The following is a 15,707-nucleotide window of genomic DNA, read 5'->3' as shown; positions in this document are numbered from 1 at the left end:
CTGTGCTGGGGATGCAGGATGTAAACTGATCCTGCTTCTCGCGATGTCTAAGACTTTGTGAGACTGAAGGTCGGCGGGTCGGATACTTGCAAGCGGGATATTCTTCCTACAGGCAGTAGGGGCGGGTAAGAGAGTTTTCATTCGCCCTGTAATGAGTCATTTAACCATATACCGACTTACGAAGATGATTAATTAACACGAAAACGTTGCCTGGTGTCCCTTTAAAGCACTTTAGACCAGTGCCTTTTAAGTGATGTGAGCAGACGTATCCAATTACAATTCCCTCTACGCCCCTCTAGGGGATGGAAGATGAACATTATTGGTAGCTCCAAAGGGTAATCATCCTGTCGCATTAAGTCTGCCACGTGATATACAAAAGGCTGCTTATTAGGCAACAGCTACAAACAACAGCAAGAAATATGAGTTTCCAATGAAAGCAAAGATACCAGTAAACAGTAACATAACAGTAAAAAAAGTAACTTTAGAGTTATACAAAATGTTGTAAAATGTATACACATATAGAACATAATGAGGACCACTAGATGTCTTGATGTGACCACTTTAGTCGTTCTGTGACACCTTAGCTGCTGATTCTCTGAAATAAGAAAGACAAATACAGTAGAATCCCTGCTGTTTCAAAGAGCTGTATGTATTCTTCTGTCTCAAAATACAGTGCTACATCAGCCGGTAAGAAATCATGCTGTCTACTATTGGCTGTCCTGAAACTTAATCAATATACTGTATGGTAATGTATTGATTCACTGAATCAAATTTAAACATACTTCCAGACCGCCAGAGGCGGAAACAGAGTGGAAATATCATGCGCTCGCGCATTGGCTACGAGAACTTATTGATTGGTTGTCATCTTGTGACCTCATGACGCCCTAATATATATCTATTGATCATCATGTCATGATCGTCATGATCTTTCTCTTTTTCATTCTCGTCTGGCAGAGAACTTTTCTCCAGAGACTGGTGCAGCTTAATTATTGGGCTTAGCAATGTGCTTCCCCACCTAGCTGTCTGCGTTTGGATTTACCGTCAGCCCAACGAGTACATATTGGTTTCTAGGGTTCCCTCGTTTGGTGCCTACGATAGCCTGAGAAAGCATTGTTGGAATTAGGATTTCCACACCAGGTAAGTTAGCTACAAGGCTACATCTTGTAAACATTCCCATCGCTGGCGAGTACCTATTGGTTTCCAGGGTCCCCCCGCCTAGTTTTATCAATCTCTACTCCAAACGAGTACCTTTGGCTTCCAGGGTTCCCTCGTTCGGCGACGCTAGCATTCCCGCCTCTCGAATTGCGTTTGCTTACTGTTACCAGCAAGCTATTGAATCGTCTCACTTAGCGTTGCGTAACCACCTAGCTTAGCTGTGACGGCTTTGTGTTGTTTCTCCACGCTTCTGGAGCTTGTGTGTTATGGAGCATCCTGCTTTCTGCTCACAATGCCTGGTTGGGATGGACATGCTAGACGGACATGACCGCTGTCCATTGTGTCTGGGAAAGGAACACCTGAGAGAGTCGCTATCTAATCCCTGCCCGGAGTGTAGCATTATGCCACTTGAACTTCGTCAACAACGCCTGACCAGCGTGTGTCCGAATGCACCAGAGGTTTTGTCTGCTACCGGTTATGTGCATGGCACTAAACGTAAACATTGTGACAGCGAAGAGCAACCTAAATCAAAGCGCAAATCTTCATCCACCACGCTGGCTAAGCGTATGGATGAGCTCACCACAACAGTGCAAAGATTACAAGCGCTTTACAAGCGCCATTTCAGCAGTTAATGATGGCCATGCTGATGGAGTGGACTGTGCAGCACAGCTAAATGCTCACACTCATTCACATTCTCTGATGGCAGATACAGAAGAGAGTGATGTTGTGTTGGTGGCAGCCACAGATTCCCTCTTTAGTGAAGCTCTTGGCCAGCCTCCTGTCAATGTACCACTTTCTCAGCCTTCCCCATTGCCTTCAGTTAGTGGCAGTGAGACTGGAACAGGGAGTGAGGTGTCATTCGTAACTCTGTCACTGCGTGACAATATTAAAAGAGCACTTGCAAAGTTGAAGCTGGATTTGCCAGTGGCGTCGACGGGCCCCCAACCTACTGTGCCGCTCTGTGCCCGGGACAAAAAATGTGCATCTACCACACAGCAAGGATTTCACCAATGTTGTATCAGCAGCTTTCCAGTCAGCTCTGTCATTTCGGCCAGATCGTGTTGGTCGTATGCTACTGGACATGACTGCACCGGACGCTGTTGGTCTTGGCTCGATGCCACCTTCAGAGCCCTGTGTGGCGTCTCTCATCGTTTCACCCGATGAAGCCTTGCGCCAGGATGTGCGTTGCCCCAATAAGGAGTGAAGGCGTACTCTGATGATGCCCTGGTCAAAATTTACAACACTGTGGCCAGACTGGGTCATGTCGGCAACTCTATGGGTCCTCTCTTGCTTTACATTCCACCTTAGACTCTACTAGTCATGATGATTCTGTATCTGGCTTGATTGATGCTTCGCTACAAGCACTCGGCGCTGTAGCTAGTGATTGCGGTAGAGCCCTGGGCCTTCTTGTTCATGCAAGACGGCAGGTGTGGCTAGCACAGTCGCCTCTGCCGGAGGTTTGCCGTAACAACCTGCGCCAAATGCCACTGATACCGGGCCACCTGTTCGGGCCAGCCGCACAGGAGGCATTGGAGAGAAGAGTGCGCATTGCTGAATCTCGCTCACATCACGTTGATCGACACAGTCTTTAAGGATTCACAGGCGGTCGTACGCCCGCCCCGTCATGTCCCTGTATCTCAGCACATGATGGGCGTAGGTGAACCATAGGTGACATATCAACATCCTAGAGTTGCAAGCAGTCTTCCTGACGCTCAAGCATTTCGAGAGTGTTCTGATGGGAAAACATGTGTTGGTCTGGACGAACAACACCTCGGTGGTGTTTCACATAAATCATCAGGGCGGTACGAGGTCCCTTCCATCTCTTCATCTGACACAGGTACTCCTGACTTGGGCAGAGATAAGCTTCCTCTCCCTACGAACAACGCACATTCTCGGTCACCTCAATGTTGCGGCGGATACCCTGTCTCGGGTATGGGGGGCGAGGCCAGCGGACTGGCAGTTACACAAAGAGGTTGTGCAGAGAATTTGGAACACTTACGGCACAGCAGTAGTGGATTTAGATAGATAGATAGATACTTTATTGATCCCCAGGGGAAATTCAAGGTCTCAGCAGCATACATACAACACAAACACATTCTTTAACAGCAGAAAGAGTAATTAAAGTATATAATAAAGTTTAAAGTAATTAAAGTATATAACACAACTAAGCAGTAAGGACAGTAGAAGATAAAGAATATGCTAAATATACTAAAATACAAATTATACTAACACTTACTACAATATATAACAATATACTAAAATACAAATTACAAAAATACAAATTATACTAACTAACACTTAATCTAAATCAATTCTAAAAACAGTATCCACATAGTGGTGATTAATAAATCAGAGGCGCTTGCAATGACTGAGGCAGGGACTGAGCCTGTGATTCTCTGTGCATAGTAAGGTATGGTAAGGTGCTCTAAGGTGCTCTGTGTGAATGAGTGTCATGGTGGTAGTGCAATGGTGATAGTGGTCATGGTGGTGCAAATGAGTAAGTCAACAGTGCAACAATGCAGAAAAAGTAAAGAGTATTTAAGTCTATATGGCCACATGGCATGGGGGTTATGCATTTAATGTGCAACAGTGCAACAATGCAGAGAAATAAAGCATTGAAAGTGCCTATATATCTATATATTTAACACATATAGTAATGAAAATAAGAGCAGCAAAATTTAAGCCAATAAAATGTAATAAAGAAAGTGGCATGCAAGTTATGTAAGAGCAGCAGAAGTGTTGTGTTTTCAGGTGTGGCCACAGTTCCAGGATGTTATGTAGCTGAGGGTGGAGGGGGGAGAGGAGGGAGAGTTCTGTGGCATGGAGGGGGTTATCGCGCCAGGGCTTCCTGTTGTATTCAGTGCATGTGTGCTAATGTGCTAATAGCACGCAGCTGGAGAGAGGAAGTAAACAGTTGGTGGTCCAGGAGAGGTCTTCACTGATGAGGCATCCACCAAAGACAGTGGTCAACAAGTGGCTAGTGGACAGACAGTACCAAACATGTGCTCAGTGTGATGCTGCTTGAGGGTGAAGAGGCAGACAGACTATGCAGAGAAGAATGCAGAACTGAAGTCTATATCTCACATATGAGTCTTTTTCCAGGTGGGTGAGGGCTGGGTGGAGGGCCTCTTCGGTATGCAAACCCAGGGGTGGGGAGAATGGCTTTGATATGTGAGGCGGCGATGATTGAACAGTGCCTGGGGACATGAAGCTTTGAAACATTGGGACGATCTCAGTCTGTCTGGGATGTTGTCTGGACCTGTTGCCTTACTGGTGTTGTGCAAGGTAGTGAGCGAAAGCAAAGAAGGTTCAGGTTGTTGAGCAGAGGATTTAGCTCTGTGGCGCTGGCTTTGCCTGGGTGAGGGGAAGCCAACACATTGTCTTTGAAGTGGGTGGTTATCTGTGTGTACTTTTGATGAACAGATGGAGACGGAGTCTGGCCCTCAGCAGGGCAGTCAGCCATGGCTTCCAGTTTGGCTCACTGTCAGTTGGCCGAGGCGAGGATTTATTTGTAGGGGCCATTTCCACCAATGGAGCATTGATATGGGCAGTGCTTTCATTGATATGGGCAGTGTCGTCGTCAAGGGAAATGGATCACAGGGTACTTTTTGATAGCCCCCAGGTGGCCAAGCATGCCGTGGTTTCATTTGCTGCTGACACTTACAATGGGTCCACCCAGTCCGCTGCCCCTGAGGAAGGACTTGCTGTCCCAAATGGGAGGTTCGCTGTGGCACCCCTGCCCGGAGAGTCTGAAACTTTGGGTCTGGCCACTAGGGGGAACCAAAGTCTAGTGGACTGTTCGGAAGGGGTCAAACACACTGTTCTGAATGCCCGTGCTCAGTCCACTAGAGCACTGTATGCAAACAGGTGGAAGCTTTTTGTTGCTTGGTGTGCTACTCATACGCTAAACCCTTCTGAATGTCCTGTCACGGCAATACTTGAGTTTCTACAAAAGATGAAGGACGCTCTCCAGCTACTTTGAAAGTATATGTTGCTGCGTTGGCGGCCTATAGGGCACCTATAGAAGGCGTTTCCTTAGGCACTCACAAGTTAGTAGTGGCTTTCCTTAAAGGTGCACAGCGGTTGCACCCACGCACACGTGTTGATTTTGCTTCTTGGGATTTAGACACCGTTCTTGATGGCCTGTGTTCGCCACCGTTTGAACCATTGGAGCATGCAGATATTTAATGGCTCTCCATCAAAACAGCATTCTTGTTGGCAATCACATCTGCCAAGAGAGTTAGTGAACTTCATGCCCTCTCTGTGAGTGCTCAGTGTATGCGATGGGGTCCTAATCACAGCCAGGTTACTCTGTGGCCTAACCCTGCTTTTTTACCCAAGGTGCTGTCCCCACAATTTGCTAATCAGCCGCTGACCTTGGCTGCATTTAATTCTGTTGACGATTCACGTTTAGCACTGTGTCCAGTGCGTGCTTTACAGCAGTATGTCTCTGTGACTGTGGAGTGTGACAGACCAACAGTTCGTCCATTTTGGGGCCTGCCAGAAAGGAACTGCCCTGTCAAAACAGAGACTGGCACATTGGGTTTCAGAGGCCACCAGCACTGCTTATCGTTCTGCTGATAGACCAGCGCCTGCTTCTGTGAGGAGTCACTCAACGCGTGCTATTGCAACCTCTTGGGCTGCATTGAGGGAGATAACTCTTGCCGATATATGTTCTGCGGCTACTTGGTCATCGCCATGTATGTTTTCTAGGTTTTACAGGTTAGTGGTGTTTTACAGGTTTTACAGGTGAATGTGGTGTCACTTCCACCAGTCTCTGCAGCCGTGTTACCCAGTGATGTCTAGGTGTGGTTTGCATAAACCTGTGTGTTACTAAATAAAGGTGTTGAATTAAGCTGGACTGACTGAGGTGTTTTATTCCTCGTGACTTGGTGGTATAAGTCTTCCACTCTGTTTCCGCCTCTGGCAGTCTGGAAGTATGAAATAGAACGCTGGTTACGAATGTAACCGTGGTTCTATGAATAGTGGAAGACCGCCAGAGTTCTTGGTCAGAGTTCTTGCGAGAATGACCATTGAGAAAGATCATGAAGTATCAATATATATATATATATATATATATATATATATATATATATATATATATATATATATATATATTAGGGCGTCATGAGGTCACGAGATGACAACCAATCAATAAGTTCTCGTAGCCAATGCGCGAGCGCATGACATTTCCACTCTGTTTCCGCCTCTGGCGGTCTTCCACTTTTCATAGAACCACGGTTACATTCGTAACCACCGGTTACATTCACCCAGCTCAGAGCAACATCTAATGTATCAGTCCCTGATTCTTCTTCCCATTCTGTTTAGATGCTATCCATTAATATATTGTTGATTGCAGTGTTTCCCATACATTGACTTATTTGTGGCGGCCCAGCACAATATCAACATTGACCACCACACCAACAAAAACTAATTATTAAGTTATGTGCAAGCATATAGGAAGCAGTATCCCTACGCTAACGTTAGAATACTGTTGGGGTGTTAGCACACTATAATGTTACAGCTACTTGTCAATATATACTTCTTGTGCAAGGCAAGTATAACTATAGGCGTGTGATTTCTGTGTAATTTCTGAGATTGTGTTTCAACCTCAGTTAGAATTTTTTAGCATCAAAAAGGATCAGCTTGCTTTGGTAAAGACAACAAAAGAAAACTTGCTCACTAATGCTGTATTGATAAATTATAATTTTATATTTCAATATATAAAGTAATTTTAATATATAAAGTATTCCCATTTTCTTTTCATTTGTATTTTCTGGAGAGAATTTGGAATTCTGTACAATTTGGGGAAAATATCTAACTGTGATTTTTCTGACATATATTGTGATTTGGTTTGCAATATCATTTTTGAAAGTCAAACTTCAGTTCGATATTCCAAATTTTGCCACTTCTGATTGGTAAGCATGCGTAGTGCATGAGAAGCATAACACTCTTGTTAGGAGCTTCACTGTCTGTCACACAAGGAGAATGACATTACAGTAATGTGACAGGATTAACCATTGGGACAGAGTTGCAAACTGCACGATTAATTGCAGCCTTTGTGATTAGCAAAATGTGTTAGTTCAAATTGCATCAGTTCAAATTACCCCTTGTTGCCTATATAGTTGTATAAAGTATTTTCTCGGAATCAAGCAGAAACACTTGGCATCGAAGGACCCTTACCTCATAAATGTCAAGGTGCTTCCTTGCTTTGTATAAAGTAACTGTCAGGATGATAGAGATGATGGTTTGGATCATGGTGTAAAATGCCAGGGATGTCTTTACACCGGTACTTAACAACTGAGAATTTGCGTGTGAGAGACAGAAACATATATACACAGAGGAAAGGAGAAAGAGAGACAGAGTTCATAAGACTATAGAGACCCTCAGTAGCATTATTTCAGTACTTTAGTAACAACAATGCACAAACCATAATTCTGGCACAACAACTCACTCACCATAGCATAATGTTTGTGTGAACACTCTTCACGAGAAGCACAATATTCTGCTGGGTGCTTGGTGATGTCAGTGAAGTAGATGATTAGGGCAGTGGCAGATGTTAGCACGGCTGCTGCTGACATGGCAACACAGGAGAAGAGCTGGAGAGGAGAGAGAGATACAATTTAAGAAAGTTGCCTGTGGGGTTGAAAAAATAGAAATAATCTGATGTGCAAGAGGAGTTGAACTCACATATTTCCTGTTGATGTATTTTTCTAGCGTTATGGCAAGACACCCTGCAATGACAAACTATTGAACATGTGAGAAGTGTGAAGCACATACATTTTGTACTGAAGGCCTACACCGGGCCAGCCTGATTATGGTTAAACCATAGCTATGTTATCATTGACTAACTTAAAAACACTTAACTGGATACTTGTGGACAGTTTTTTACACTTAACATAATAACAATAATATTTTAGTTACCAGGATATTTAGATAATAAGAATATTACCACAAGGCCACTCCACAAAGGCACTCCAAAAGTTAAAATCTCAGTGTAATCAGTAAACAGGAGTGGGATGGAGTTCATCATGACGAGTAGTCCCAGCATCAACTGGGAGACCTGACAAGAAAGAACAGGTGAGTTATCTGAGCTTATTGTGGTGCCATACACACATGTCATAGGCCCAAATTGTAATATATGAAGTATAACATGTTTAATATTCATGTTGAACTTTTGAACCATGGGTGACCATCTGCAGGAAATCACATGTACATATACACCATGCATGCATGCATAATGACTGTAAACGTACATGATTTTAATCTTTATCACGTGTACCAATTGAAAACAAAAACAAAACGTATCAAACTGAGTTGAACAAACAAGGTTGTAATATCGTGACATGACTTACCCCTAAAGCTTTGGATTGACTTTTCTCGAGATTTTGCAACAGAGCTTGTTTATCTGCTAGTTTATCAGCAATAACGTCCTCACCCACAGTGACAGACAAATCTCTGGATATTGATACTGCCATTTTCAAGTCTAAATAGGACATTTAAAATGGTTAAGTAATGTCGTAAATTATACACATGTGTACGCCTATAGGCTAGGCTACGTGATTAGAAAAGGCTGAATAGGACATCAACTTTAAATATAAAATATTGTTGACTAATGCGCCTCAGCTGTGAAAAGGCAGCTTACCTGGGGTTTGATGAAAGTTCGACTTTTAACGCGGTCACAGTTGTAAGCTAATTTTATTCGTGGGTACAAGGCACAGAAATAAGTTGCGTAATATTCAAATGGTTTACCGAAATCTGTTCTTTTTTGTGTCGACCACTTTCACCCCGCCCTTGTTGACGAGGGGTCTCAAACGCCCCAGTTGCGCATTCACCGTATAGCACCGCTTACGCTTGGGAAGAAAACCAGAATTCGATATAGGCCTAGCCTACAGTCGTCAACTGTGGCAGTCACGGTAAGAACTCGAATTATTTGTTAGCATCGCCTAGTTAAGCGGTCGTGCGAGTTGGGATGCGCTTTCAGGGATGCACTCACTTAAAATTGCATTCGGCAGAACTACCTTAAAAACAGACAGCTTTGCTATTTCTTTCCAAGAGATTTAACATTTTAAATGGCACTTAACTTGGTAACCAACATAAAGATTTTTAATCTAGGCTATTTATCAAGGCTAGTTTCGTGAAAACCAACATTGAGTCTGCGTTTTCGGTCTAGGAGGAGTTTCTCTTCTCCATCTGTGCCACATTCCATTTGCATCCTGTTTCGCAATGTCTACACTAGGGACAGCATATGGTTCTGATCAACTCTCACTCCTTTTTTGTCTTCTCTTATTTGGCACAGACAATTACAGATTGTGTTGCCTATGAGGTTAATCTCCCACTATGATGCCATCAACGCAAGAGGGGAGTTCCCAGTTGTACCGCATCTTTCGCCAGTATGACCCAGAGGCTGCTGCAGTAAGTGCAAATACACTGGACATGTCTTCAATATTATGTAGGTTTAAATAATAATAAAAAAGGTGTATGCTCAACCCACACCTGTAAGGCCAATGCTTGAAAATATGACCTATATTGTAAAAATCGCATGCTGCCTCTCTATCTTTTAGGCTTCCATTGGGATGAGACAAAGGAAAATCCTCTTTGAAGTAATCTTGTTATGCCATTGCAATTATCACTTCAATGTTTGCTTGGCATATCAATGGTGTATCAAGATAGTCAACTAAGTTGTTTTAAAGTATTTCATGCATTTATGTGGGGTTAGCCTACTGTATTTGGTGAAACTTTGACCCAGGAACCTTTCTCTTTCAAACATATATTTTCACAAGAAATAAATCAGTTGAAGAGTTCAGATGCAAAACCCAAAAACCAAAAATGCCACCTCTGTCAAAAATAAGATAACAATGGTGAGTGAAAGCTCTTCACACATAGTAGGCCTATGCTAATCAAATAATTTTGCTTCAAAACTCACTAAATGCCACTTTCTTCCTGGTCTGAAATATTGATTTTTATGTAAAAATGTATAGGAGCCTGATTAAAAAAAATTTTAATTTAAAAGAAAAGTGCTCAGACGGATTTAGAGGGTTTTGCATTCAGTTCTTATTTAGATCTCATCTGTTGGGACACCTGTATGGCACAATTATTGTCACCCCCAAATAACAGAATGTAACATTTTCATTTCATTTCATTTCATTTCTACTCAACCTCTTTAAAGTGATGGTTCGGAGTAATTTCACCCTAGGGTCCTTTGCACCATGACCTCGAGCCAAACACCCTCCCAGAACCTATTTTCCCTTGGTCGAACCCTGGTCGAGTAGCGCTGTCAGAAATGAATGAGTTTCTGCAGTCGTAATGGTACCAACTTTTGTCTCGTAAATTACCCCACTAATAATGCCCTGAATGGTACGAAACTTCTACAGTAGTACAACTATGTTTACTCATAAAACGAGGCATTGAAAAGTTTGTAAATACACCAGGAGTTTATTTAAATAACATTTGCCTGATGGAGAGGCCCACGAGAGGGAGAGAGAGCGGCAGGTTCCAGCTGGCTTGCCATTGTTGATAATTGATATCTCCTTCTTATAAGAAACTTTTAAAAGGAAATCATGAAGGCAACAGTAGTTCCCACTACTGACTATTTATAAATTGTGAGAGGCCAATTTTCAAAACCCTTGAGCCAAAAAGTTTGCCCACCCCTGCACTAGAGTAACCCGGCCGTCATTCATAAAAACATTAAAAAGGAGACTTCCCTGGGGCGCGATGGACAGGGGGTCGAGCTGTCAGATGTCCAGGCAGTGGCCAGCGGCTGTAAAGTTCCAGTGAGTTCCTGATCCCAAAAGCTCAGTATTCCAAAATACGCCCGCCAGTTGCAGCGTCAGTCTAGATTTTATATAGGGCCTATGCTAAATTTCCCCCCACTACAGTTTCTTCACTGGCAGCAATCCTAATGACCGCGACCAGCATAATTCACACCCCGTATGACCAATGCTCTCTCCCTCAATCAGTCCCAGTTCCTCTCCCCGCACGTTGCTCACCTGCATGCCTATATTGTGTCCTGCACAGGTGAGTCCAGTTAGGACAATTGGGCATTAGGTACCGTTCCCCATTATCTCCCCTCATTGCCCCATCAGCTCACCACATTATATTTATATTATATGGTTGAAAATAATAGCCAACAGACATTGTCTATGTAGGCATATTAATTTTGTAGAATCTTTTAGAATAAGTGAAGATACGTTCGAGCGCACTGCTGTCCGCCTGCATCTATTTTCCAGTCAGAATTTAAGCTACTGTATGAATGGAAGAGAGTGGACTAGATCAAATAGTTTGAGGGAGAAATTACACAACTAGGCCTACCTGATTTAAGTTTGGGTGCTGAGCCATATTCCGTTTTTCACCAAGCGATAATCCAGCCATATATGCCATGTATTTGGAACTTGCAAAAAGGGCAGTCGTTGCACATTAATTTATTAGATATACCAGCCAAATGGTGTATCTTACTGTATATTGGAAACATGATAATATAGGCTACTAATAAAGCGGGAGTACCAGCAAGCAGTGGCCTACATGACCTATTATTCTAATACTTTCATGAACTTGAACTGTCAGTTTGGTTAGGCCTATTTGATTAACGATCGTCACGCATGAAGTTGAGATTAGAGATTAATTTGACTAATGACGTGACACCTCTCTGAACTCCAACTATAAATTCAACACATTATTTTAAGGATACAATGATATTGTTTTGGACACCCTGCATGACGTGTAAATGATCGCCTAGGTATTTTGGCAAAAATTATTGGGGTAGGTGTTTTTCAGGCTATGTTTTCGATTGTAACCCAATGGGCTATATTTTGGCAATGTAAAACACATGGTCACTGGCGAATATCTTAAACAAATTTCGGGGTTTGTCCAGTCCACATTGCAGGTGGTTTTGTTATCAAACGTTATCAAACGTCGGACGTCTGGCACAACATCTATTTTTCACATAGATCTCTGTTTCTCAAGGTCACGAGTACTGTCAATATGACCCCACACACACACACACACACACACACATTCAATGATAAATGCAGAAAGTAACCAATGTGTGATCCTTTATCATTATTTCTCCAGGTGGTGTCAGTCGTTCTTGGGCTACTTCAGGTTCTTCTGGCAGCACCAATTTACTTCATGATATTCAAGCCTTTCCTCTATGTGGTCCCTTTGATAATTGGAATATTGGTATGTCATCATTTTTTTAACTAACTGGAGGGAAAATATATACCGCATCGAAGGCACAAGGGAATAATTATTGTATTATTATAACTGTTATGCTTTTAGGCTTGATCTTGATCCTTTTATCTGATATAACGTGAATTCTTGCAACCCTGCTGCTGTGTTCTGATTGATTTCTTTTGCATCTAATATATTTACTGTCTTAAGTTTGTAACAGGAGGATCATTTGCTTTTGCTTGCTCTAAATATCCTGACAGACGATTGGTAAGTTTATATGATACAAAGTTTTACTAGTGGCTCCCCTATATTATTTCATTAGCAGTGCACAGTGGCACCATTGTTGAAATTTCATGGTTTATTATGATGAACTGATATTTCATACATTTGATTGCATAGGTAAAAATCATATAGATTAATGCTATAAGCCTTATCAGCCAAATAGCCAAATAGCTATACATGTGAGTAGTGTACAGTAAAAGACTAATGGCGTATAGTGGGAGTAGAAAAGGGTAGGAATGTTAAGTCTGAATGGTTGTCATGCATATTCTGGTGTCCCAACACAAAGTTATCATCTATATGTAAATGTAAAATGTGAATGTAAATCAGGTTTCTAGGCCAAGTATACTTGGGTATACAAGGAATTTGGTCACTGCATTTATCCCATCCGTGAATTAGTGAACACACAGAGCAAACAGTGAGGTGAAGCACACACTAACCCGGAGCAGTGAGCTACCTTGCTACAGCTGTGCTCGGGGAGCAGTGAGGGGTTAGGTGCCTTGCTCAAGGGCACTTCAGCCGTTCCCACTATAGCAGTTATCATAAAGTCCAAAGCCTAAAAAGTCAATCTCAGATAAAGGGATTTTGGCGATCAGAAACGGATAGTCAGAGGCGCATAGTTTATAGATATTGTGTTGTAAACTGACATAATTGGGCGGCTCAGTTTGGCTAGATGCAAAAACTGTTGACTTTCCATTGTATTTTAAAGTCACATCACAACATTAAAACATAACCTTAAATAGCGGATTAGGCCTTGCACTGTACTTTTCTTTTCAACTGAATATGAAAACAAAAAACTCAAGTACCTAAATATTTATCAAATGTGTATGTAAGTGTTAGTCTAACCATTACTTAACTGTTAAAAAATGGTGAAAAAAAGTATAGCCTCAAATGCATTCTTTTGTTCACACAACATTTACTGTCATAGAATGTGAGCAAAACATCACATTCTATGACAGTAAACACAAAACACACAAAACATCTATTTTTTAAGGAAAATACTACAAAATTGTCTTCTTGCCTCCTTTTAAACGTAAAAAATAGTTAAGACAAATTGATTAACTACCAAAACAGTTGTCGATTAATGTAATAGTTGACAACTAATCGATTCATTGATTCATTGTTGCAGTACACATATATTATAAGTCATTATTATGTTGTTCTTGTTACAGACAAGACATAGTATTGAAGTATTGAATGTGCAAACTATATTCATCTTCCATTTAGGCTATTCACGTGAAATTTTCATCAACCATTAGTATTACAGTAACTCAATTGGTAATCCACACATTAAAGTCCATAAGTAGAGTTATGTAATAAAGTGGAATGGGAAAAAGTATTGAACAGGCTAAGAAAAAGCAGTACACCAAGGCAAGGAACGAACTGGAATCTGAGAGTAATTCCTTTCTGTGCAAATGAATATAAGCTGGGGTAACTTTATTTATGGACTTTAAAGGGGCACCAGGCGTGTTAATTAATCATCTTCGTAAGTCGGTATATGGTTAAATGACTCATTACGGGGCGAATGAAAGCTCTCTCGCCTACTGCCTGTAGGAAGAATATCCCACTTGCAAGTTCGGTGTATCCTACCCGCCGACCGAAGCAGGATCAGAGGCAGGCTAACGAAACGATTATTGCAAACGTGTGTATAATGGCAGAGCCAGCGAAAAAGCAGCGAAAACCCTTGACGGAAGACGCAAAGAAAAGGAAAAGAGCTTCAGACCAAGCAAGGGGGAGTTTCGTAGAGAAAATGCATCAGGCTTGCCTGGTGTCCCTTTAAAGGTGCTCTAAGCCATGTTGGGTAACGTCACTTCTGTTGACGTTCAAACAAAACAGAGAGCTAGCTCACCCCTCCCTCCCGTGTAATTGAAACTCTCCTAAACGCGCATCTCGTCAGTGAATGGCTGGAAAAGTTTTTTATGTTTCATGGTCCAGGCTGCACCAAGCTGTTTTTGTTGCCGTTTTTGGAGCCTGGGCTGTCTACAGAGACCTTGTTTTTTTACAGTGTATTCAGGGGACAGGCTGCTACCGGACTGTGAGGAGATGTTTGCTATATGTGATAAAAAATATTTTAGCTTAGAAACCATGTGACATCACTTAGAGCACCTTTAATGTTTGGATTTTTTATATGTGTGGATTACCTGTGAATACTAATGTCTGGTGAAAATTTCATGCCTCACTTTTTCAGTTACTATGTATTGAAGTAACGTATTGAAACTATTTGTATACTGCTGTAATACCACTGTACTGCTCTCTACTGTAGCTAAAAAGATGTGCCTACAGTAACATGGCTTGTCTACTGGGCGCCCTGGTTGCTGTCTGTGTCTACATTGTGGTCCTTTGCAGTGAACTGCCTCAGTTGTGTTTAAATGTTGATGAACATGATGGCAAGTGGGCACTAGAAAGAACTATATGTGAAGAACAACTTCAAAGAGTGAGTGACTTCAATTTTTCCTTGTTAAAAGATCACAGTAATAATGTTAATGCCATTTTGGTTGATGATGGGATCTGTTTAATACTATTTCGCCTGTTGTATGTTGGTGTTGATTTTACATGAATTTACAACAATTTTTTAACATGAGAAACATGTTGCAATGTGCAACAACATTTTGCATTAACTCATTAAAGCCTCAATAGTTAATTGATTGTAGACATGTTTACCCTGCAAAACTGTTAGAATGTCATCTTTTTCATTTATTTCTCTATCTGAACTTCCCCTTTATCTGTTTTTCCTTTATAGCTGCACCGATTATTCCATGGAATTCTTGGCTCACTCTTGGTATACAACATTGCAGCCATGATTCTTCACTCACTTCTGTCATATTCTGCAGTAAAAGGTCTAAAAATAGACTGAAAATGGACTGCCTGAAAATCTCTCTCACTCTCTCTGTCCCTCACACACACACACACACTCACTCACACTTCAACTGAATATGTTGTAGTGTCATTGTATTCTTAATAAAGGTAAATGTGTGGACCTGCCTTTGCAGTATATGCCATTTTCTTTTTGTAGAATTCAGCATAATGGCAAACTCGTATGAACTCTAACTAGGTGACGGTGGTTGGTGCTACAATTTCCACAGGAAAACAACACTAGCCGTTGA

General features: G+C 41.8%; 2 protein-coding genes across 2 annotated transcripts; one reads left to right on the top strand and one right to left on the bottom strand.

Moving 5' to 3' along the window:
* Window positions 1-126: 126 nt before the first annotated feature.
* tmem176 (transmembrane protein 176) lies at window positions 127-8,942 on the bottom strand. The gene is made up of 7 exons (XM_048248663.1): window positions 8,801-8,942; window positions 8,511-8,641; window positions 8,108-8,218; window positions 7,846-7,902; window positions 7,614-7,754; window positions 7,339-7,455; window positions 127-595 (listed from the first exon to the last, which is right to left on the bottom strand). Exons 2-7 carry the CDS (start codon window positions 8,631-8,633, stop codon window positions 581-583), a joined length of 564 nt encoding a protein of 187 aa, XP_048104620.1. The 5' UTR covers window positions 8,634-8,641; window positions 8,801-8,942; the 3' UTR covers window positions 127-580.
* Window positions 8,943-15,585, top strand: si:dkey-9i23.16 (uncharacterized protein LOC571915 homolog). Its single transcript, XM_048248677.1, has 6 exons — window positions 8,943-9,071; window positions 9,455-9,570; window positions 12,226-12,333; window positions 12,535-12,591; window positions 14,867-15,037; window positions 15,344-15,585. Exons 2-6 carry the CDS (start codon window positions 9,496-9,498, stop codon window positions 15,455-15,457), a joined length of 525 nt encoding a protein of 174 aa, XP_048104634.1. The 5' UTR covers window positions 8,943-9,071; window positions 9,455-9,495; the 3' UTR covers window positions 15,458-15,585.
* The last annotated feature ends 122 nt before the right edge of the window (window positions 15,586-15,707 follow it).

The sequence above is a fragment of the Alosa alosa genome, chromosome 1 (assembly GCF_017589495.1).
Source record: "Alosa alosa isolate M-15738 ecotype Scorff River chromosome 1, AALO_Geno_1.1, whole genome shotgun sequence".
NCBI classification, from domain to species: domain Eukaryota; kingdom Metazoa; phylum Chordata; class Actinopteri; order Clupeiformes; family Clupeidae; genus Alosa; species Alosa alosa.
Note: the sequence above shows the minus strand (reverse complement) of the source record. Positions and strands in the feature narration are given on the sequence as shown.

What these genes read in the sequence shown, in the direction of transcription:
- tmem176 (XM_048248663.1), bottom strand. Translation starts at nt 8,633, where the DNA reads ATGGCAGTATCAATATCCAGAGATTTGTCTGTCACTGTGGGTGAGGAC. An exon ending in GTCAATCCAAAGCTTTAGGG is followed by an intron (nt 8,219 to 8,510) that starts GTAAGTCATGTC and finishes CTTTCTTGTCAG; the next exon opens with GTCTCCCAGTTGATGCTGGG. An exon ending in CTTTGTGGAGTGGCCTTGTG is followed by an intron (nt 7,903 to 8,107) that starts GTAATATTCTTA and finishes CATGTTCAATAG; the next exon opens with TTTGTCATTGCAGGGTGTCT.
- si:dkey-9i23.16 (XM_048248677.1), top strand. Translation starts at nt 9,496, where the DNA reads ATGATGCCATCAACGCAAGAGGGGAGTTCCCAGTTGTACCGCATCTTT. An exon ending in AATATCCTGACAGACGATTG is followed by an intron (nt 12,592 to 14,866) that starts GTAAGTTTATAT and finishes TCTCTACTGTAG; the next exon opens with CTAAAAAGATGTGCCTACAG. An exon ending in GTGAAGAACAACTTCAAAGA is followed by an intron (nt 15,038 to 15,343) that starts GTGAGTGACTTC and finishes TTTCCTTTATAG; the next exon opens with CTGCACCGATTATTCCATGG.